At 33.7% G+C, this 25,050-nt stretch overlaps 1 protein-coding gene across 1 annotated transcript; it reads left to right on the top strand.

Moving 5' to 3' along the window:
- Nucleotides 1-12,424: 12,424 nt before the first annotated feature.
- On the top strand, nucleotides 12,425-24,687 carry LOC128166234 (leukocyte receptor cluster member 8 homolog). Its single transcript, XM_052831259.1, has 16 exons — nucleotides 12,425-12,562; nucleotides 12,788-12,997; nucleotides 13,087-13,177; nucleotides 13,266-13,413; nucleotides 13,788-13,977; nucleotides 18,483-18,554; nucleotides 18,656-18,796; nucleotides 20,395-20,661; nucleotides 20,751-20,954; nucleotides 21,046-21,187; nucleotides 21,310-21,399; nucleotides 21,506-21,640; nucleotides 21,999-22,067; nucleotides 22,395-22,524; nucleotides 22,636-22,843; nucleotides 23,354-24,687. Exons 1-16 carry the CDS (start codon nucleotides 12,507-12,509, stop codon nucleotides 23,511-23,513), a joined length of 2,313 nt encoding a protein of 770 aa, XP_052687219.1. The 5' UTR covers nucleotides 12,425-12,506; the 3' UTR covers nucleotides 23,514-24,687.
- The last annotated feature ends 363 nt before the right edge of the window (nucleotides 24,688-25,050 follow it).

Below are 25,050 nucleotides of genomic sequence, written 5' to 3'. Positions count from 1 at the left end.
TTTAATTCTGATAATGTTTACATTCAAATTTCACCTTTATGAATTTTAAAGATCTCATGAATTTTAAAGGTTTTGATTCTAAATTTCAATAAGTTTGAGCAACGCTGCTGATTACATTCCACCCTTCAAGTTACTAGCACTTTAACTTTGTTATTAAGATGGAATTTGATGGACATCAAATGTTTATTTTTCAATCAAATGTCAATGAGCAAGTCCTTTAAAAATGTTATGCTGTAACAGTAATACTGTATATTTTCAAAAGCAATTGTAAGAAGAGAAATTATGATTGCAGCACTATCACATAGCATACTTTTTTCCCCTAAAAATACATCCACATTTTGTGCATGTCCCATACAAAATTATTGGTCACTTATCTGGGAGGATGAGCATAAGACAATGCCAATGGCTTACATACTTAACACTGAGATAATTGTCACAGACTTTAATGACCTCTGACATTAATGAAGAATACTATGAAAATGTAATTTATGGTACATTTCTGAGTCCATTACATGTCAACCGAAAAGTCAAGTAGAGCATCATTCTGATGTGTAACACAGAAAGCCCAGGGGGTACCGTAATTTGTGCATCATTCATTTCACACTTGAAGAGATACATTCTGTGCATATATAGTAACACAGATACATTCTGTGCATAAGTACCTTTAAGTTTCTTGTTCATTTCTCCCTCTAATTAACTCTACTGAGTTTCAAGTTTCGGAAAACATATATAATACAAAATGCCAGTGGGGAATAAAGGTCCATTAAGCCTAGAATTTGATACATTGTTCATGCCTATAGTAGAGATACCACAATCTACATCCCTCATACAGAGTTACATAGTGAATATGATACAGAATAGGCGGGACTTCTAAATTATAACATAGAGATATTATAACCACCTTCGATATTAACTTTATTCGACAAAATGCTACATCATTGAGATGTAGCCGATTAATGAGAAAAGAAGACTTCAATATTTGTTCGTTGCTTTAAAATACCTTCCCACATACTGATATAACCCTAATGACCTGAAAACCATCACCATTTTTTTTTCATGCACTGATAAGATGGGTTAATTTTTTTGAAATAAAAATATTAAATGCTTATCTCGCTATCAAGAAATACTAGGTTTTTATGCATGGTTTTTTAAATTGAAATCTAAAAACAGGTCTTATAAAACTAACACTATAAAGTACGTGTTACTTCTAATGAATAAATTGTTTGTTAATAAAATCTTTCCTAGAGCTTACTTAAAATCTCAATTTGATAACCTTTGGATATTTGGAACATCTTGCATCACATTTATTAAATCAAGTCATGGTCTCTTAGCATAGTAAGGCACTATTTCTTGAAGTGAACAACTTAATTCACTTTCACATGATGCAAGTAAATAGTATCCCACATTAAATTACCACCAAACCATCAGCAGCTGATTTTGTTAAAAAATCTAGTTTCAAGGTACATTTCTTTAAATTATTGAAAGAAATCAATCAGTTTCTGAACTACAGAGCTTATAATTAAAGTTTCAATATCAGAATCCTATAGTGTATTTGACATTTTCCTTATTATTTGTCCCTCATTAATGTCACTCTGGAGTGGTATAATAAGTCAAACTGCTGTAGTATGCCAATAGCTCTTCCACATATTGACATATAAGGGAGGTAAGTCAATGTATATTGTGTATTTAGCTTACCTGGAACCAGCCATATAGCGTAGCTTGGTCGACAAATTCAGTATGATAAAAGTTCACATTGAGATACTTAAAGCTTATAGGTACCATTACCACATATAAGGAGTTTATGGGTGTTAACTGAGGCTGGTACTTGAAGGAGCACAGTTTCTCAATCTACATCAGACCCAAGCATGCATCAAACATGGCCTGTCCAAGAAATCCAAAATTCATTTATAAATAGAAAGAACTATATATATGATAAGGGCCTAAAATGGCCTCCTAAAATAAACATCATCATTTTACTATCATTCTTTGTTTTCTTAGTACAGATATGTATGTGATGTGTTTACATAATATTCATTTTGGTTCAAGTGCCAACAATTTAGAAATATGACATTGTAAAGACAACCTTTTCCCGCCATTTTTTTGCATTTTTAGCGTAAAACAGCTTGTTTTCAAGCAGTTTTTCCTTCCGAAAACATAGAGTGCATTCTTAAACAAATAAAATATTTTAATCAGAGATGTATCTAGCCAAGACTAATAAGTGACAAAAAATTTTCCTTGTTCAAGCATGCGCTCTATATTTCCCATTCGTAAATAGATAAGAAAAATGTCAATTTTTGGCCGATTTTGATTGAATTATAGAAATGGCGTCACTTCTGACGTCATATACTGCCAGTGAGTGCAAATAAATCAAATAAATAGATGAAAAATAAATTTTATATCAACTCTTCTAAAAAATTAATTAACATTTTATTGTACCCGAAACACTTAAAAATGGCGAATTATGGGCGCCAAATTTAACTCTTATCATATATAGTTCTTTTCAATTTTTGTAGCATTTGACAAAAGGAACCGGTTACGAAGTCCATGAAGACTTATTCTTGTATTGGGTCAAAGAGAAATATCCATCATTTGACCAATGCGTGACCTTTAATATTTACCTTCTTCATTGTTACAGCTACATATGGAACAGTGTATCAACCCGTATATCAAAAATACCGAAACAAATTTATTCCTCTTTCAATTCATGCAATTAAAACTAAACCTTCATGAAGCAAATTTAAACTTCACATTATTGAAAACCACTATTTCCAGACAACTAAACAAAGAGAAATTCTAGTCAAAAAAATTCAAATTTGCATTACATGTTCAAACAATCTCACTAAAATACACACAAATGCAAAGTCTCCAATATGTTTACCATCATCACATAACATATAACTTGGGAAAATCCAAGCCCTTGAATCACTAGAAAATTGTCCGTGGAACAAAAATTCTGGAATGGTTGGACAGACAGACAACTGGATGTAATCCATTTGCTTCCTTTCTGGCATCAGCCAGCCACATGTATATATACATTTAGTGTAGACAGAGTATTGACATTACAACTGTCAAGCACAGTAATTACTACTTTGCTGTCAGAACTCTAATAACTTTCTCATGGAAGGCTTTACATTTACAGCATAAAATATGGAAAAGGGAAAAAAATGACATATATGAACGTATTGAAGATGTGTTTGGATAATGAGCAAGCGAGAGCATGTACAGCATGTTTCTTTTTTGCTCCTTTCAGCTGATAGCAAATACAGAATAAAGACCTACCAAAACCATTTTCACAGAATTAAATCACCCTGGAACCCCTGACTCAGCTCCATGCCATGGGCTGAGATTCTGACCTATTTTCAGTCTAAACCTACTTTTTAATCAGTTGTTGCACAATAAGAGGATTCAGCATTTTTTTTTTGTGTTGAACATGGCAGATTATAGAAACTTAAACCTTTCAACTACAGTACTTCTTTTGCCTGAGGCTGCTAACTGAAGTAGTTTAATAGGAATTAAAGGCTTTATTTTGTATAACTGATTCTAAATACCACTGTCTAATTATAATTAGATGTATATTCTTTGTATGTTAAAAGTCCTGCATTCATGAGTTCTGTAATTTTCCACTTCATTATTTCCTGTTATAAGTACAACTGAACGATCATTCTGCTTGAAGACCTATTGGTAGTATTCAGCTAATGATACGGCTAATTTCTTGGCACAACTTAGTCCTTTTAGATGTGTCCATTATGTGTTACAGATAGATACCATTGCAGCAGCATAGCTGTCATTATTATGTGATAATTAGGTGATAATTATACCAACTACAAAAACTCATTCATTAAATACTTTTGCATCTCTGGTGTGTAGAAAATAATTCATGATGGGTGTATTAACATAAACAAATATGGAAGGGGGGGTGTTGCTTACCAATACATTATAATAATTCTTTAAAATTATCTATACACATTTAGAAATCAGCTATAGCGCAAATGATTGATCTTAATAATGGACAAACATTTCTTCACACTACTTTCTTCACCACAATAAAACTTATAATTTCATATACAAATAAAATAAAAAAAATAATAATAGGTTAAGGTTGATTAGTTTCGGGACTAAAGCAGAAGGAACTTTTCTTCAAGATGATTCATACCTGTATGATAGCAATAATCAACAGATAAAAGATGGAGCTCTATGTTAATATTTTTCCCACTCACTCACAATAATTACCTCAATTAGCAGCTAAATCTTATATTAGTTTGCATATACATGAATATTAAAAATCAATTCAAGCATGATATTATGAAAAACTTTAATTATCAGCTGCCGCCTACTGTCATTTACTTACACTCATGTTAATAAATTAATATCTAAGTCTCAGAAGCATTCAGCAATAAATAAAGTTAAACTTTTAGAAACCAGAATTTACTCCACAAAGAGTACAAAGTTGACAGGTTATAACACACTACTTACATCGGCCACCATCATCGTGCGGAGATCTTCCGAGAGAGAGCTCTCCTAAAACATGCCAGGAAAATTCTCCAAGTTAACACATAGTGATTAACATCTGCTGAGTGGATACTACCACCGTCTCATTACAACTCCATTATAAATATGAAATTTCCATAGGAATATTGGCAGAGGTTAAGCTGATAGTCTTATTTCTCTCACAGACAACAACCTCTTTGATGGATAACATTCAGCAGCTAAGATCAGCTGAGAACATGTGGTTAAAATTAAAACAGAAGGAAAGAAGTGAAAAGAAGAATATTTTTCTCTTTAAATGTGAAATTTCATTATTTCTGTTGGAAGTAATTATTGTTCAAGCAAAGCCAGGTCTCTGTAATTTTCTTCTTTTAAAAGTTTAGACAAAGAACTATATTTGATTAAATTCTAAAATTGCCCCCCCCCCCCCCCCTTTCCTTCCCCAAATATCCTTAATTCCACTTTGAGTTTACTCTGTGCATGCATTAAACATGTTACGATTTTTGCAAAATTTACACAGATCCCTTATTTTCAAGGTTTTCTTCCACGAAAAATAACAATGTGCAGACTAGAGCAAACATAATTTTTTCATCAGAGATTTATCTATCAGTTATCAGTATCCAAAACTCATTTATACTGACATATTTTTTTTTGCTTGTTCAAAGCTGCACTCTACATGGACAAAAGTCACCTCTTCCACAAAATAATCAATCTAACATAGCTGAAACATATTTGATTAACAATATTGACTTATGGGAGGCAAAATTGAACAGTATCATGCATAGACCTCTATAAAATATGTAAAAATTCAATACTGAAACAAAAGCATTATCAATATGTTCACATACTGATATTTTTCAAGTGTGTTTTGTCAAATTTATTTCTCTTTGATAGGTATTAATTAAGATATTTTCTTCTTTTACTCCCCTGAACCGATTTGTACATCTTCCAAAACACGTTTTGCAGATTATAATTACTAAAACGTGTTAAATATATCATAAAAAAGTAAGATTTTACGGAAACCTTTGAATTTAAATTGAAGATAGAGGTTTATGATAAAAGAGGTATGCTTCATTAAGAAAGTTAAAGACATTGATAACAACACTGACTATGAACAGAAGAAATATATCTATGAGATTCAGAATTGAAAAAATCTGAGAATCTGGTTTTTATAAACATGCTGATGCACTGCACCATTATTAAGAGCATTACACATGCAATCAAATGTTCTGTAATGATCGACTGTCTATTTTTCTTGGATGAAACATGTTAAATTCACAACAAAAAAGTAGGCGCTAATCATCACTTCAATTTAATCCTTAATTTTACGTCATGATATTTTCATTACCTTATTACCTTACCGGTACATAGAGGTTTTAGTAAGAGTGTATTACTGTCAATCTCATTCATCCAATGTCAGTACATTTTCATGTTACCTATATACACATGTAAAAGTGCAACGTATTAGGGCATGATGGATTGCTTTCCGAGTTTTGCCTGATAGAGCAGCCTTTGCATTTACACAATATTAATATCCAGTTTGGGTAAGGTGTCCAAAGTATAGCTGATGCAACATTTATCTCAATGCACCCAGGCTTCTCTGAATAACAGGAACTGCCAGTGAATTACAGACGACTAGTCACCTTGTAAATTCATCCTCATCCTACTTTCCCCAATTTTCAATACAAATTCCCCCAATTTTCAATACAAATTCCCCCATGATCCAATTCCAACTCTCCATCACCCAAATACCCCCCCCCCCCCCCACTAACTTGCCATTATTTCAAATTTTTGAGACACGGTTGATTAAAAAAATAACATTTTGATACAAACTACCTATGTAAAAACTTCTGTTTCATGAAGCAGTATTTGAATTTATGGCATACATTTGTGGTATACTAATTGCTGACTTGAATTCAGTTGGTAATTCTTTTATTTTAACCATACCTGTAGACAAATTAGCAATTTATAAGAAATAAATTCTAAGAAGGACTCTTAATTAGTTTGCACTACAAAATTAAACTGCACAATAGTATATTTTCTTATCTGAATTACTGTGACAGACTCTTAGTTTGCAATACAAAATTTAACTGCACAATACTATATTTTTTCAATCAAAATTGTGCAACTTTAGTTGCATGTTTGTAAATTTAAAACACACTACTGGGGATATGCCTCTTATTAACATCTTTTGAATCAAAACAATCTTGATAATCAATAAGCAAAATAATGGATAGCTGTCTGGGAAGGTAAAAAAGTTCCTTTACACTGAAGTTGCACATCAGCTTAAAATCAATTATAATATTAAGATGTACAAGGCCTTTTTGATTCGATGATCTCTTCCAGGACAAAAACCGTATTTTTCGGGGCATAGGCCGGCATTTTTTTTCTCCGTTGAGCGAGCCCCGGCCTATTCCCCGGGAACGGCTAATATTAGACTCAAAGTTGAAAAAATTTAACAGTAAAATATAAAATCCACTGTTTTTATCCGTTGTACTGTTGTAGCAGTTTATTATGAGGGTTGGGTTTTTTTCATCCGTTTGAACTATTGTTCGGTAATTGTCCCGTTGATAATTTTTGTGATGACATCGTGAGTAATAAAATGTACAGTACTGTACGAGGTATTTCTTTACAATCCCAATCAAAAGAATTTTTTCCCTCGTTTGTGTATAAACCCTGGAAACTATTATTGCGTAGTAAAAAAGAAAACGAAACCGGGTAGAATGTAATATGACGGAATTTTTGTGAATTCTTCATGTCTGCGTTCGTGGGAATCACTGGTCTTGGGTGTAAAATAAATCAAATGCTTTGTGTTTTTACAATTAATTTTCTGTTGGATGAAATAACGGTATTCTGGTGTCGTGTGTATATACAAAGGTGTGAATCCTGTGACCAAAACACAGCCTGGGGCACGTAGCCTAGTGTACACCTTTACACTTCATTGCATTAACTGTGATTTTAACATTACAACTTCTCTGCATAACGGCAAGTCACTATTTAATTAATTAATGGAAAGAACACAAATTAAATATTTTATGTTTGGGATTTCATTTTCTCATTCATAGCGATTACAGGGGATAACTCTATTTGAATATGAAACCACGTGTTGAGCTAATGGACGCCATACCCCGTATTTACAAGTAGCTTTCAAAGTATAACTTGATTAAATGAGATTTAGCAATAAGGTATTAATAAATTATAAAAGGTTTGGTAAAATATTATACTTAGTTCTACCAGACAGAACCACGGAGGTTGGTGTTGCAATTAAATTTACACTATGTAAAATTACGATACATAACGATACACAGACGAATACGGAAGAGACCAAACAGCCACAACACACAGATTAATTTTTAAAAATTGCTTAAAATATATATGTTAAGCAAATTTAATAACTTTAATTACTCTTTTGACTTTCTACATCGATATTCTGAAAGTATATACTTAATACGATGACTTCCTTAATCAGCGGTCATACTTTCACTAAAGTAATCATTGATTGAAAATCGGCTTATCCCCCAGTTCGGCTAGTTTAAGGATTTTCTTGAATTTTGTCTAAAAATTAGCAATTCGGCCTATGCCCCACATCGACATATGACCCGAAAAATACGGAAATTCAAATTGCCTTGTTTATTTACAAAAGTGGGGCAAATCATACATCTAGCATGTTGTTTTTCAGTCCCTCTATAGACTGAAACTGCCCTTAATTCAAAAGGGGATTTCAGGAATTACAGGTACATGTACTTTGCCCAACCCTGTTTTGATATAAACCCTTAGGCTTCCTGAGAAATTCTGTAAACAAGCAATTTCAAGTAATTACCAGATAACATTTACTGTTCTTACTGATATTCCTTGGCAAAAATCACAAATGTTTTACCTTTGAACATGTTGAGAGAGAATGGTTTAAATAAAGTAACAGAGCAACAACTTAACAAAATATTGGTCTGTAACACTTCAGTACACATGCTGTGTTTATGTTGTTATATATATCATGTAATATGTAAATATAATTGTTGTGTTTATAAGATTTTTAAGGTCAGACGCGACCTATCTTTCATTTTTTCTATTTTTTCCTTTCTCCATATAAATGTAAAGATTTCCACTTTGTAATTTCATGATTATATTTTTATGTAAAATGATTCTTTTTTATTTAGATATAAAGATTTCAATTGAAAATGTAAAGTATGACTTTACTTACAAGCATTCAAATGCATTTTGCATGCTATTTTAAGGAAAATTCGAAATATTCTAGCTCCGAAACGAGTCTAGTAATGTACCCTGAATTTTTGGGAATTTACAGGTTTAAATGTTAATAAATAAGGAAAAAAATATCAAGGAAAATTATATAAAATTGAGGAACGTCTCGTCTTTCCTTAAACATCGAACATGAAAAAAAGTAAAAACAATTCTCACTTTTTGTTCCATCATTTCATTGTTTTCTGTATTAGGGGTGATCGAGTTGGCGTTAGTAATTGGGATGAGTTGACCCCACTATATCTTATTCTGGTGGGAGAGTTGATATTAGGTAGGTACAGGCTGACAGAGGCCAAGGTGACATAGGGATATTTTGTGTTGGAACCCTGCCAGTATGCATTTCCAACAAAAAATACTGTGATGGTCAGACCAATTTAAATGCTAGATAACTCAGTTGGTAGAGCACCTTACTGGAGATTCAGGGACCCGGGGTCAAATCCCTGTCTGGTCCATCACTATTTTACCCATCTCATTACATTTGGTACCATGCCACGTCCTGGAACTGATAAGTTAACTCCTGTCAGGGGAAATAGCCTGGGCCGGGTGATCTTCGAGGGCAAAGATCATTTAAGGTGGGAAAAATGTTACAGTCAGATCGGTTCAAATACAGATAGCTTAGTTGGTTGAGCACCTTTCAGGTGGCTCGAGTTCGAGTCCTAGCCTGGTCCGTCATTATTTCTCCCATCTTATTACATTTTTTTTTAATTTCAATTCTTAAGTTTCATATAACTTCTACAAATTAAAAGATTAACAGATAACATATTAACAGGTGATAATTTCAAGGTCAAAATAATAAGACTCCTTTTAAATGCCACAGGAATCCATCTTAAGTTGTATTTGTGACAATTCCTTTAATTTATTATAAACATTTAGCGATGCTGATACACTGTCCCCCATATCAATGCCGAGTGGTCACTTGTGTCAAAAACATCAACTCTTACCTTTTCCAATCTTTCAAAATGTTCGCGTAGAAATGTCAGCGGGTTGTCAGGTCGACTCATGCATAGCTGAACTATGCAGTCTTTTAACAATTGCTGTATATTGTGCTTTTGTACATAATTTTCACATTCCCTCAAACTTTGTTCTTCTTCTTGATTTCCAGCCATGTTTCTAGTTAGAAAACATTGGAACGGTGTAACACAATGCAAGCGATTGGTCGATCAATGGACAATTTGTCCAATCACAGATACTGAGACGGAACCACATTTGTTGAGAGGAGTTCCATATTTGTTAATCGGTCTATTGGCTACTATGCTCGCCTGGAGTTTCAACAAACAATCAACTTATTAAAACATTAATCATAAATATTTTTTTATCTAGGATATCACAAACATTGGCCTCATTGCTGCACATTTTTCTCTTTTGACATGATTTGCAAAACTAGTTGTGTAAGATTATTATAGGCCTGCTGCAGCATAATGTACGTTACGTACTGTATCAATTATCAAAATACATTTATTCACAATCTGCTAATTGGATGAAAACATGACAATATATATCGTTTGTTTGTCCTTTGTCACACTGTTATTTTTTCTCTAGATAGCTTTACCGCAATTTAGAGGGTTTGTTAATTTACCCAAATTACCGTATTGGAATCCAAATAGAAAAATATGGACTCAAATAGAGGTCGAAAATGGGAATCATATAGTATGGACCCGAATAGAGAATGGGTAAAATTCTACAAACAATACAAAATGATGATAATAATAATAAATAATAATCATGAAAATAAAAATACGTACACACTATCACACTGAATTTGGCTGAAAATTCAATGAAAATGTATAGATAAAAGGGGTTGTAGGGGCTGTACAGATATTTTATGATATGTTTATACATGTATCTATACTCTGTCCCGAGTTTTTGCTTCCACCACTTTTTGCTTGATATTTCAATAATAGTAAATTACTTTTGTGCTTAAACTATGTTCATCCACTAATATAAAAAATGTCCAGATTATCTGTTTTGAAACGCCCCCTCTACCGCTTCAGGTTTCAATACACATCCCGAAATTGAAAGTCTACGGAGATTTTACATTGCAACAGCCATTAATAAGCCCGGATGATAACGTTAAAAAATTGCGCGATGTATTCCGAGTGTATTCCGAATGGAGAAAAGATGTAAACATTTCCCATTATAAATCTCCGTAAGAAAATTGCTTTCGTTCCTGTTAAATTTTATGAGTGAAAAGGGATAACTGTTCAATGAAGATATCTTGGATTTATTCCCTTTTACAGGTATGTGTAATTTTATTAAAAATCATCAAAAAGCGATGGAAGCAATAACTTGGGACAGACTATAGTATCTGTTTATTCATTTATATAGTAATTATTTTTTTTGTAATCGGTATTACGAAGTGATAAAGAATGTATAACCAAAAAAATCATATAATTTAGATTTTTCTGAATAACAAATATACATGCAGACATCTTTTTGGTTTATATACTGCAATATATACCGATTTTAAAATTGGTTTTAATAGTTTGTTTATTCTTTGGTAAAAATCACACCATGATAAGTTAACGCAATAACTCATTATTACTGTGTGGGTTGTTTCAGTTTGATATGTACCTTGAAAATGCACAAATTTCAACAAATGACAATTTTCGATACATATCATGATCATTGTATAGTAACTATTATGGAATTTGCGATGTTTATCATCTATACAGTTATCATGGTTATGAATGGCTGTATTTTACTTCCAGAAAAAAAAAATTAAGTTAACATTTTCTTTTAAAGGGACTTGGACACGATTTGAGATCAAAAATTTTATTTTTATTTTTTTAGGTATAAAATGGTTTATTGGTGCATTTTAAATGATTGGCGGCAAAATATTAAATGTTTAAGTCAAGTTACAAGCGAGATACAGAGGTAATAATTGATAGAACTTTATGTAAACAAAGCTCGAGTCTCATAGTTGTTTACAAAAATGTAATGTAGAGAATTACCATTTCTTAGACAAAATGACTTGTAAAAAACAATTTAAACCAAATAAATATCTTCTTATAAATACTATTATCAACAGAAAAAGTTTCATTTGATTGAATTTTACACCAATACAACGAATTTGTAAAAATGACAATATTTGAGCTGTCGACGATTAAGTAAAATTAAAAAAAAAATCGAGTACGCTCAGTACTTTGATGAATTTCCTTATTGGCTGCTAGCTTCTACGGTCTTAGTGGCTGCTGTTAGTGGCTGCTAGCTTCAGCCTGGTCTGTATCTTGCTTATAACTTGATATTTGAGTTTCAAATTTTGACATAACATGATAAACTTCTATATTTATCAGGATAAACATTGAAAATGGAAAAATAAAATTTGAAGATTTTAAGTCAAATCGTGTCCAAGTCCTTTTAAGTTATTTGAAAAGTTTTTCAAAATAATAGAATTGTAATGAATAATACATCACTCTTAATCAATCTGTTCAGTTCAACAGACTGAGTGCCTATACAACCTACAATCGACAAAATAACAATACTTTACATTCTTTTACTCAATTGTTTAATAATGATTGAAAACGATTTAGTAAACAGATGCAACATTGAACAGTGATATGCTTTCTTTTTTGGTTAATACGTGCTAGTTAGTAACCGATAATCTGTCTATTTTTTGGGATCTATTTAGGATCATTGCGATCTATTTGGGTTAATAGACATATAATAGAATAGCCAATCCGAGAAAAGCTAGTCCATGACGTCATTATCACCAGAAGTATACTGTTGGCGAAACGTCCCATATATATTTTAAGATAAAGAGAAAGAAAATGACGACCCCATGGCAACAAACACAGCCAAATCAGGCAACTCAAGCGGCCTTATGGTAAAATATCGTTTTGAAGTAGTATCGTTAGCTCAATTTTGTATTTCACCATCACATGAAAGTCACTTGAGATATCCGCCATTTTTGTGACCATGCTGTGTGTTTTGTTAATTTTTTAAAAAATTATTATTTCTCTATTTGAGAGGTTTAGCTGACCAACTGGTAGGCGTAATTGTATATTCACATTCCGTACTGAAATTTGTTATGAATTTTTATTATTCACAGGTCCCAGCAATATGAACCTTCTAATAATTCTAGTAACGAAAATCCTCATTGGGCACAGGCAAGGAAAGCTTTAGAAAAAGCACAAGAAGAAAGCAGTAAAAACAAAAGCAACCAAGAAAATTCTATACAGAATAACGCCCATATGAATGTATTTTCCAATAATCCAAATGCTGCATACTATTACCAACAAGTGTCGTACTTCCAGAATCAGTGAGTATTATAGTATTGCCTTAATATTGTTTTGTTTTTTCAACTTACAGAAATTTTTGAAAGTAATGTGCAATATTCTAACATTTCAGAGTAAACAATATGGGTGGCCCAATGGGACCTGGACCTATGCCACCAAGATATCCACCATTCAGACAGCAACCCCCGATGCCAAATCAAATGGTTGGCATTTTTTCTTAAATGAATCTAAAGTAAAAGTTTGCATTGTTTTTTGTCCCTTTAATCATATACTATTCTTGCATTAAAACAGATGTACACACCGCCCCCACCACCACCTGGACAAGACGCATCAGGGGCAGACAATAGTGGTCCAAGATTCCCTGGAAACTCCAAGGAACGGCCACCCCCACCACAATTTAAACCCCAGTCTTTCCACAACTTTCAACACAGGCCAAGAAGTAAGGAAAAATCAATCACTACATGATACACTATACAGGGACCCCCCCCCCCCCCCCAACACTATAATGGGAAATATCCCCCCCACCTCCCCATTTTATTCTGACCCTCTTTGTTAGCGAGCAAATTTATAATTGGATGAATTTCTATGTCTCATATTATCTCTCTTTAAATGCAACTGTGTCTGGACAAATTCAAGATAGCGAAATTGCTTGCAAGTGTATAAAGGGGGAAAATTACATGGGGTGAAAATGACTCTGTATAAAGTAATGAAATACTGTATATTTGAAAAGCATTTCTATGCAAGTTAACATATAATATGAGATATTCAGAGCTTTAAAAAATTGTTAAATTTTGTGTTTGTAAACACTTTTAGATCCTCCTGGTGCAAATGGAATTAGATTTCAACTTCCCAAAAAAGGATTAAAACCAGCCCAACCATTCTCTGGACAGAAAAGATTCCAATCACCATATACACAGAAGGTGAAGAGCATGGAGAATCAAAAACAGATCAATCAACAAATGATGTCTGCATCAGCCAACAACACTGTGTCTTCTAAACAAAGGTGTGTACTGATTTTATATATATAGGCCAAAGAAAAAAATATGTGTGTTTCCGGTTTCCCGACCGACCCTATTTTTTATGCCCCGACCCTAACACTTTTTATTCCAAATCCAGATTACTAACCGTAATTGGTTTAAACAATAGAGTCTTTACAAATCAGAGTTTTAAAAACGCTTGTAACAATTCAATAGAAAACACCACTTATCAAAGCATTTTTAGCTCACCTGAGCTGAAAGCTCAAGTGAGCTATTCTGATCACATTTTTTTTGTCCGTCGTCCGTCTGTCCGTCCGTCCGTCTGTCCGTCTGTAAACTTTTTACATTTTGAACTTCTTCTCTAAAACTGCTTATCCAATTTCAACCAAATTTGGCACAAAGCATCCTTATGGGAGGGCGAATATAAATTGCAAAAATTAAAGTCCGATCTGTATTCAAAGCGGAGAAAACCTTGAAACTGTAGAAAAAGGGGGGTGCATTTTTAAAAATCTTCTTCTCAAGAACTACCGAGGCAAATTCAACGTAGTTTAGCATAAATTATCCTTATGGAAAGGAAAATATAAATTGCAAAAATTAAGTGGTAATTTTGTTTCAAATCGAAGTTATTACGAAAATAATAATAAAGGAAAGGCGTATTTCAATCGGGCTCGGCATCCGGTAAAATGGGTAGGCAAGACTTGGCCTGGGCAAAACAAAAGATTGGCAGTTATTAATCTGCCAATCTCATTAAAATTTCAGGATATTTGATGGACTAGTATATTTGTATTCGCTGTAGATATTGCTGCAAAATAATGCGTAATTGGAATTGACAATTGCCGATCTGCCCTGGCATTTATTTTGCCACGGCCCGGGTTTGCATACCCATTTTACCAAGACTCGTATTCCATACTTCTAAAACGAGGTTCTTTGTTTAAAGCAGCCATGACATTATACGAAAAAGGGTCGATCTGACTATGATGAATTTGCTTGTTGTGCAACAGTTCGCGTATGAAGGGAAGTTTTGAAACATGAAAAATATATTGGTGCCGATTTTGTGAAGTAAATTGAGGCTAAATATTTCAATGCGTTGACAGTTTCACACATGACGTTGGTGTTAGCTTGTTCTGATTTTCGTTTCGTTTTCATTATTTATGCTTTGTAACCTGGAAACTATCGTCTGTATTTCGTGATTTTTCGTATCAAATCAATCAGAGACTTCGGTAAATCAAACAGTTACGTTAACTGTTTACCTGCGCATATTAAGCAAAGTCTGATGTAGGGGTACTGAAATACAATTCATTCTATCGGTAATTCGGCATTATCTTTTGCGTAATGGTAGATTAATGCAATAGGTTTTGTTGAGATGCTCGGCATTTTCTCTAGTTTATTCAGTTTAAATAGAGTTTAATATCGCTTACGGAAATATGTAGGTATATCCATGTATATATATATGATTCATTTCGAAAAAATAAATTGTTTTCTTTATTTGTTATACATGTAGTGCATGTTGTTTACAATTTCTATTTACTAACCATATTTGAGTGTTAAGCTTCGAATTATAAGCAAGATACAGAGATTTGCTCACAATTCTATGTTTGTACACAGATCTTAAAAGCTAAAGATTAAAAAAGTATAAAAAATTGTCAATATTTATTACGAAAATTTTCAAAATCTGTTCTTCCAGAAACCCACTTATTGAATTGTAAACTTAACCTTTTTAGCTCACCTGAGGATGGGACCACAATGGGGGGTCGAAGTTTAACATGAATATATAGAGTAACTCTTAAGAAATCTTCTCAGAAACTAATCGGCCAGAAAAGCTGAAACTTGTGTGGAAGCATCTTCAGGTAGTGTAGATTCAAAGATGTGAAAATCATGACCCCTGGGGGTAGGGTGGGGCCACAATGGAGGGTCAAAGTTTAACATATGAATATAAAAAGTAAATCTTTAAAAATCTTCTTAACTAATCGGCCAGGAAAGCTGACACTTGTGTGGATGCATCCTTAGGTAGTGAAGATTCAAATTTGTGAAAATCATGACCCCCGAGGGTAGGGAGGGGCCACAATAGGGGATCGACGTTTTAAATAGGAATATATACAGTAAATCTTTAAAAATCTTCTTCTCAGAAAATAATCAGACAGGAAAGCTGACACTTGTGTGGATGCATCCTCAGGTAGTGTAAATTTTAAAGTTGTGAAAATCATGACCCCCGGGGGTAGGGTGGGGCCACAATGGGGGATCGAAGTTTAACATAGGAATAAATACAGTAAATCTTTAAAAATCTTCTTCTCAGAAACTAATTCGCCGGCAAAGCTGGAACTTGTGTGGAAGCATCCTCAGGTAGTGTAGATTCAAAGTTGTGAAAATCATGACCCCTGGGGGTAGGTTGGGGCCACAATGGGGGATCGAAGTTTAACATATGATTATATACAGTAAATCTTCTTCTCAGAAACTAATTAGCCAGGAAAGCTAAAACTTGTGTGGAAGCATACTCAGGTAGTGTAGATTCAAATTTGTGAAAATCATGACCCCTGGGGGTAGGTTTGGGCCACAATGGGAGGTCGATGTTTTACATAGGAATAAACAGAGTTATTCTTTAAAAATCTTCTTCTCAGAAACTAATCAGCCAGGAAAGCTGAAACTTGTGTGAAAGCATCCTCAGGTAGTGTAGATTCAAAGTTGTGAAAATAATGATCCCCAGGGGTAGGGTGGGGCCACAATGGGGGGGGGGGGGGGGGGGGTCAAAGTTTAACAAAGGAATATATAGGGTAAATCTTTAAAAATCTTCTCAAAAACTAATCAGCCAGATGATTCTTTATAATTGTTAAGACTTTGGCCCCAGGACAATTCTTTGGCCTCACGAGAAGGTTCAGAGTTTGATGTACGTTTATATCCCATATATAAACTATTGTTAGGGATCTTTTTTAGATCTGCAATACTCAACATATGATATGACTATAAAATCATCCTGTTAGAAAAGGGACTAATGATTATAAACATAAGAATATCCAGGGGAAAATGGATTTTATTTATACAGGATTTACATGAATTATTGTACATTGTCCAGATAGTTTGTATTATGACTCCATTGAGCTGATTTTATCATACCTCTTGTTCCTCAGGTGAGCGATGTGGCCCATGGGCCTCTTGTAAAGATTTCTTAGTGCAGATTGACAGCATGGATGAAAGTTATCCTTGGTTATTTTAGCTAAATTATCAATGCAATAAATATTTTCTTAGGGCAGTTATGTGTTATAAATTAATATAAAGATGTACATGAAAAAAGCAGAGGCAAATTTTTTTTCATCGTAAGTCTTTGAATATATAGGCCTGACAATCATTCACATTATATGAATATGATTTTAAAATGCTGCATTTCAATTGCAAATGAAATTTTTAAAATTAGTCCTAAACCATTAATTATGTATTCATTTTTTTAAAAAAATTATTGAAAAGATTTAATTCTAAGGCTCTCTTCTGATCAACCAGAATTTCCTCTGTTTCTGAATTCAACACCTACAGATATGATATTAATCTCTACTGTTATGTCAGTTGACCAGGAAAATAGAACTTATAACTACTATATAAAATATTTGTGGTAATGAGCATTATACTCTGTTAATCTATAGTGGCTGTCATATTTATAATTTCTATTTACCTGAAAATAAAATCTTCGTATATACATTCCAAATTAATCTTAGATTTAAGAAAGCTTTAATTTTGTAACAGTTGACACTATCCACAATTGGCCCACCTGTAAAATACATTTTGTATAGAACAATCATATGCTAGGAAAGGGGAAAACTTAAAAGCTCATTTAGAAAAAAAATAAAGAAAGCCGACCTACCTACCCTATTTTGAAATTTGATGAAATAGGAAACGCACCTATTTTTTTTTTGCATTTTTAAGTAATTGATTGAGATGTTATTTTTAAAAAAATCTTTTGCATAAAAATAAAATAAAAATGAAATTCAATGGATACTGATACATTAAGTCAAGCTGACATGTTTATGACATCTATACATGCAGTTACAAAGTCATATGAGCTGTCAAACATAAATACTACTTTGCAGACAATGTCTTCGAATATACAAAAACGAATAGAATAGCAGCTACAAATATTGATTTATGGTAGTTATTTCAGCTCTACATAGCATTAACTATTCACATGTTGAATGGCTGATTATTATTATAAGCCAGTGAAACCAAAAGAAAAATGTGACTTTTAAGAGACATGTAGTGAATTTATTTCTATTTTCATTTTGATTTGTGATTTTTTGGTGATAAGTTGAAGTGTTAAGGTCAAACAATTATTGGACTTGATGATTCCAGTATATCTTGTTGAATAAAAACGTTAGCATGCTTATTTTGGCTATGAGTTCTGTAAGAATTAGATTAGTCCAGTAAGACTATTGTCCTCCTTGTTTAAATAAAGTTTTCAAAAACTTTGTATAGCTAAGTGTAAATTGTAAATGAATCTTTTTGAATGGTAAAAGTGATAATATTAACAAGCTATCATAATTTCTTGCAGTGAAGAAAAAAATCTGAATGATGCATCAAAATCAGGTGAACCTTCTGTTCAAGAATGGCCAGAGGACTTAAAGTAAGAGAATTGTTAAAGCTACTAAATAAAGTTCAATGAAAAATATTTTCAAAAACTTTTCTACAATGACTAATATGAAACTGTTTTGCCCTCTCTTATAGGAATTATGTGCACAGAGCATTTGCCAGTGTGCCTGAAAGCTGTAAAGATCAGATGGAAGCAGTGCTGAAACAGAAACTGACATCAGCCTTTGCCAAAAGCGAGTCTTGGGCAGTAGACTGGGAAAAGGAACCACTGCCCATGTTAGTAATCTGTGTTAGATTACATTCTCTTCACATTTTACCTTTAAAGCTTGAAGTATATTAGACTGAGAATAGGCATGCAGACTTAAAACATAAAAGATCAGTCATCCTTAGATGGCCTGAAATATGACTAAGATTTTTTTTACTATCATTTTCAGTGTGCGAAATTAACTTTTTTGTACTATAGACAATCGGTCTACAACATTTTCAAAATCTATAGACCTGACTGATTTCCTGTAGACCAAAAACAACAACAAATATTATTCTTTATTTGTATTGTAATTTTATTCAGGGTGAACATGGTGAAATAATCTGGTACTTCACAACACAATAGAAACTCTTTCTATAGAACATGGTGAAGGGTGCTCGGATCTAAACCCATACACAGTGACATTGCCTTGTAATGATTATTTTGTAATACCAATCAAATAAACTCAGATAAAGTAAAGGAAAATAGATATATAAAATACCCTTTTCCCTTGAATACTGTAGATAACACGATACAAAAGCGCAGAATCTAAGACAACGTAAGGAAAACTAAATGTCGGTCATGAATTCCAGATGTGCAGTCTGGGTTCACGAATGCGAAAACTAGAATGGTGTATGACTATCCAGTTTTTTTCTCCCAGGTCTAGCACCTTGTGAATACTTCATTTTGTCAAAAAATGACATGTTCTGAATATTGTTTTTGACTTTTAAATAGCACATGGCAATTACATTCTGCTTCTTATCGCAGTGTATTTAAAAAGGTATTGAGTAAAACGTTCAATCGACTAGACGACAGGCTGCGTTTGTTCTATAGACAAGTTGGTCTACAGATATTCGAGTTACTATAGACCGGGCATATTTTCTATAGATTTTGTCTATCGGTCTACTGTTAATTTCGCACACTGCATTTTAACACAGTATTTTTTTTAATGCAGTTAATGTCCAACATCTTTTTATTTTCATTAAATATTTCTCTTTTTGTAAAAGAAAAAACAAAAATAAATTGATGTTTAGGGATTTTTTGAGTCCTGTACAGCAAAATTTGTTAATTCGAACACCAATATAGCGAAATCATAGATATAGCAAAGTTTTGTGGAGGCCTTTGCAAGTTCTTTACAAATCCTAGCATTTTTTTTCAACTGTAACAAACTTGACTTTAGCAAATTTGTGGATATAGCAAACTGATTTTGAGGATTGTTCAAGAAAATTAAAGAATTTTTTACAAATAATTTTTTCCAGAGAAAGTTTTTCATTTAATGGCAAAATAATAGGGTACCCCTATTGTGTGGCTATCTCCTACAGTTTTCAAGATAGGAAATTGTTCTTTTCAGATCAATTGTACATATATCGGAGGTGTTATTGCTAGGATTTTGATTTCTGATTAGTTATGAAAAAAATATCAGCTGTTGAACTTCGTTGGTTTTTTGACAAAAATATTGCATATAGAGTAACCAATTTTTGTGAATAGGTAATGTTTATAAATTCAGGGTTGCCAAATGGATTATAGATACTGTTCACACAACAGAAACCCCAGTTAGCTGTCACATTGACAGCTTTTCTCTTGTTTTTCAATGAACTAATGTAATATTTATGTTCTTTGTTATTTGTAGTATTGAGGGGTTAAATCAGACACAGAAACTGTTAGGAAAACAGCGCTGGGGAGAGGGTAGAGGTAGGGGTAGAGGAGCTCGAGGGAGGGGTGCTCAATCTCCCTCCAAAGGCCCAGTGAGGAGTCTGTATAGCAGAGACAGGGTACCAACTTACAGGAGGTCAAGGTCTGTTTCCAGTGACAGTTACGACTCTTCAAGGTCATGTTCAAGATCACCAAGGAGAAAAAAAGATCGGAAGGACCGTTCAAGTAGAAGAAGACACAGCAGGTACTATTTACTTGAATTCAACATTGCATTTCTATTTATCATTGTTTCGCTAGTAAGAAACTAGCTCTATCCTACTTGTATGATTGCAGCAATGACAGCAATTCTTCAACAAGTTCAAGAAGTACGTCCTCGTTCATGAGTTTGAGGGGTTCTATGAGTAGCCCAAGAGGAAGAGGTAAAAATCAAAGAGGTCAGGGACGGGGCAGAGGTAAAGCTGATAAAAAGGATGGAAAAGGCAAAACCCCAAACAAATTCCAGAAAAATGCCAAAAATATCAAGAAACGTGGCAAAAAGTAAGCAAACCATTGTATATTCCCATTGTTGGTTTGCTTATACTTAAGATCTGAGAGGTTATATTTATTGTTTTCTGTTTGGTATTTTCAGTGTATTTGTTCCTGAGGAAGAAGATGATGATCCAGAAAAAGCTGCTCGGCTTCTGAAGCGAGCTGCTAGATTTGGCCACCATTTAGGAGGTGATGCCAAGAAGAGGAAGGCTGAGCTAACCTTGAATATCAACAATTTTGATGTAAGTGTAAAAAAATGCAACAAGTTCATTCTTTGATAATGTAGCATATTTTAATCAGTGCATGTCATCAAAGAAGCTGATGATTTAGGGATTAATTTTAAAATTGTTCCTTTTGTTTCTAGAATTTGGATGAAGAAGATCTGGATCTTACAAGTTTTAACATTGTTGGAACATGTGAGGATCTGGAAAAACGTTACTTAAGACTTACCAAGGTATGTTTTAGTTACATGTACGTATTTATTGAAGAAGGGTGCATTTCCGTGCATTTCCTTTCTTCATTGTTGTCTGCAAGATCAATATGACCTGTAAATGTTTCAGGCACCTGAAGCGTGGCAGGTTCGACCCCCAGCGATCCTCAAGAAGTCTCTGGCCATGGTGATGGATGATTGGAAGACCAAGGCAGATTACCGCTATGCGTGTGAGCAGATGAAATCCATAAGACAAGATCTGACGGTATGGCTAACTCATAAACTTTTTCTCTGGCATGCATGAATCGTGGTGAATTGTAATGGACTGTATGTTTAAAATTTGATTCTTAGTGTTTTCACAGACATGTAAATATATCAATATAAGAGTAGTGCATTTACATTGGGGTCAGTTGCAGGGTTTTTTCCGCATTCTTTGTGTACGATGTCCTCACTCATTGAGTTCATCTTGAAGGGCTGAATGCTACAGTAATAGGCAGCTTATACTGTGTCATTTTCTTTCATATGAAAATTATGTATAGCAGTCTAACAAATTTTGTCAGGAAATATTTATTGTGCTGATAATATTGTTACAATGATAGTAATGATCTCTCATTTGTTGACAGGTCCAGGGAATTCGAGATGAGTTTACAGTGAGGGTGTATGAGACTCATGCCAGGATTGCTATGGAGAAGGTCAGGTCAAACTTTCACAATCATTTAGGATTCTACAAGTATTAGGAACAAAAGTTCTGTTCATGAAATGAATGTTTTGTTTGACATATTTTAAAGATTTGATTTTGGTATACTCTGCATTCTTTGTGTACGATGTTCTTGCAAGTCAAGTATCATCTTGAAGGGCTGAATGCAAAAGTAAAAAAAAGTTCACAAACATGTGTTCAGAAACTATTTGAATGAATAAATGTGAACTTTTTACAATCCTTAGCTATTTGTTTACATTGTTCAAAACCCAAATGGATTGTGCATTGCCACCTTATTGATTAAAGATTGTTATATCTACAGGGAGACCATGAAGAATTCAACCAGTGCCAGACACAGCTAAAGCTGTTGTACAATGAAGGGATACAGGGAAACAACTTGGAATTCACAGCCTACCGCATACTATATTACCTCTTTACTTCCAATACGCTTGGTATCCTTTTCATGAGTTCTATTTGTATTTTAGTATTGAATTGGGGGGAGTATACATATTTCTTTTAAATGTTTGTCTTATTAAGAAGAAGGACCTTGACTCTTTTTTCAGACATGACGACAGCTTTGGCATCTCTTACTCCCGAACATAGAAACGATCCATGCATAAAGCATGCCTTGAAAGTCAGATCAGCTTGGGCATTAAATAATTATCACAAATTCTTTGTTTTGTATCAGAGTGCTCCTAAAATGTCAGGCTACCTGTTAGACTGGTTTGTAGAAAGAGCGAGAAAAATGGCTCTCAGGAGCATCACCAAAGTGTACGTATCTCTAGTTTTATTACTGGCTTGTTTCGTAATTATGAAAGAGAAAGAGGGATTTTATCAAATTAAAGTTTTAAATTTTGAAAATCGGTAAAAAGTACTAGCGTAGTATAACTTGAATATCATATTACATTTATTCGGTGCACTTCTGATATGAATCTGAGAAATTTTTGAACTGATTTTAACTAAAAAATTAAATCTAAATAAAAAAAAGTTGTTTCCAGTAATGACGATTTTACCAAAGGTATGTATAGGGTAAGTTATAAAATTGACCACAATCATAATTATTAATTAGGTTGTGTTAATGGATACATACTTTGTTGTGGGGAAATTTAAGTTTAAAGAAAATTATTTTATGTGAATTTTGGATAGATACTTTATTTTTTTCAAGAGATTTTGTTGTTCTTTAACTTGACTATTGTTTGTTGTTAACATAAAACTTCTATTTTCTTTTTCATTTGTTGACCTTTTCATCAACCTGCTGATCATCCCAATCAATAAATGTAGATTTCGACCAATGGTAGGAGTATCTTTTGTCCAGAGTGAGTTAGGCTTCTCCAACTCGGAAGACTGCTTCCAGTTTCTTAAAGAGAAGGGTGCAGTTTTTAGTGCAGATAATACCAAATTGGACTGTAAATTAAGCTCCACTGCTCTTCAAGCAGTATGAGGCCCTTTGTAAGAATAAATCAGTCGGGATGCTTTTATCCGATATCAAGATGGTCCTTGCGAACCCCAGCGAGCCCCAACCAAGCCGACGGCCAAAGTCCCCATTTACTCCCATTCTATTAGCCCATGTAAAGCCTAATGCATATTACAAATGTTCAAGGGGAGAAGTTTATGTGGATTGCTGTATCACTGGTCACCCAGGTCTGGTTAGCTGGATGTGTAAGTTGTAGAGGCCATGTTCCATCCAAGGAAGAGGATCCTGCCACCGCCGTGGTGTCCTACATCTCCTCTTCATGACCCTAGTCATGGTGACGAGATGTAGCTCCCATTCACATACCAAGGAGCCCCAGGGAGCCGTTCTGTGCTTACTTTGGACGTTGTAGCAAGTTCAGTCAGGATCCATAGAATGAACCAGTCTTTATGCGTGAATGAACATTGTGAATAATTTTCTTGTCTGCATGTGATGTAATGTAAAAATCTGTCTTTTTAATTTGTGATATATGACTTTGTTGAAAGTTGCCAGGATAGTTCTTCTTGTGTGTGTGTGGGAAGTGTAAAAGTTTTGTTGACCGTCAGGAAGTGGATGGAGGAAATAGCAGTACCCGTGGTGCCATCCAAACCAAGTGTTTGCTGAGTGGTTTCAGGAAAGAGGGATATCATGAACTTTGTCAAATAACGTTTCTTTTGTTGTGTTGGTTAAATAATATTTATTTTCAGGTAGATTTTACCCCTAAATATTTTTAGTTCCTGAATGAACATTAATCCAGATAATGAACAACTGGTTTGCCTTTACCGATGTTTGTGTACAAGAGTTGATCATCGAGGGGGTATGGTAGTGGAGGGTGTGTCTAGTGGAGGGTTTCCTTTTGTTGAGTTAGGATTGAAGGAGACTAAGCGATTTCCTTTTCCGTCTGTTGATCATGTGCACATCTATTGAAGGTTTTCTTTTTCAGAAGCTGCGGATTTCAAACAAGATGTCATTTTAAAATGGTTTGTAAATGGACGATGCTGATTCCGTCTTTTCTGTGTGATTTTTATCATTTGATGTATCTGTGATATTTTGTTGTCTTGACAACAGCTGGCTGTTGTCAAGGTATATCAATGACAGAATGAATGTATTTGATTGAATGAATCACGAGTACCAATATTGCACAATAAATAAAAGTTTATAGTAATGGTTTGTCTTTTTTGTTTAAGGTGGCCCTTAGCAGAAATATTAATTTAGTTTTGATAATCAGACCATGTATTTTGAAGCTCAAGTTTCTGAAAATATGGACATTTTTACACGGTGATACAGTTTTGGGGTTTAAAAAAATAGATTTTCAAAAAAAAATAGGGATTGTGAACGCTTTTTGCTCAATGATTGTTCCCGATATTCGAAGTGCCGGACCAACATGATATATACAGCATTATTTTTATTTCTATATTGGACAACAATTCTGAAATTTTTAACACTTATAAGCGTATTTTTCTAAATATGTGCACTCAATTTTTGGGAGTTGATTTTAATCAACTCTTCTATGCAGTTACTCAGGCAA

Source organism: Crassostrea angulata, chromosome 10 (genome assembly GCF_025612915.1).
Source record: "Crassostrea angulata isolate pt1a10 chromosome 10, ASM2561291v2, whole genome shotgun sequence".
Classification (NCBI taxonomy): Eukaryota; Metazoa; Mollusca; class Bivalvia; order Ostreida; family Ostreidae; genus Magallana; species Magallana angulata.
Note: the sequence above shows the minus strand (reverse complement) of the source record. Positions and strands in the feature narration are given on the sequence as shown.

Bases quoted from the DNA above. Each gene is read 5' to 3' on its own strand.
- LOC128166234 (XM_052831259.1), top strand. From the start codon at position 12,507: ATGACGACCCCATGGCAACAAACACAGCCAAATCAGGCAACTCAAGCG. The intron at 20,955-21,045 runs GTAAGCAAACCA...TGGTATTTTCAG, and splicing joins ATCAAGAAACGTGGCAAAAA to TGTATTTGTTCCTGAGGAAG. The intron at 21,641-21,998 runs GTATGGCTAACT...ATTTGTTGACAG, and splicing joins CCATAAGACAAGATCTGACG to GTCCAGGGAATTCGAGATGA.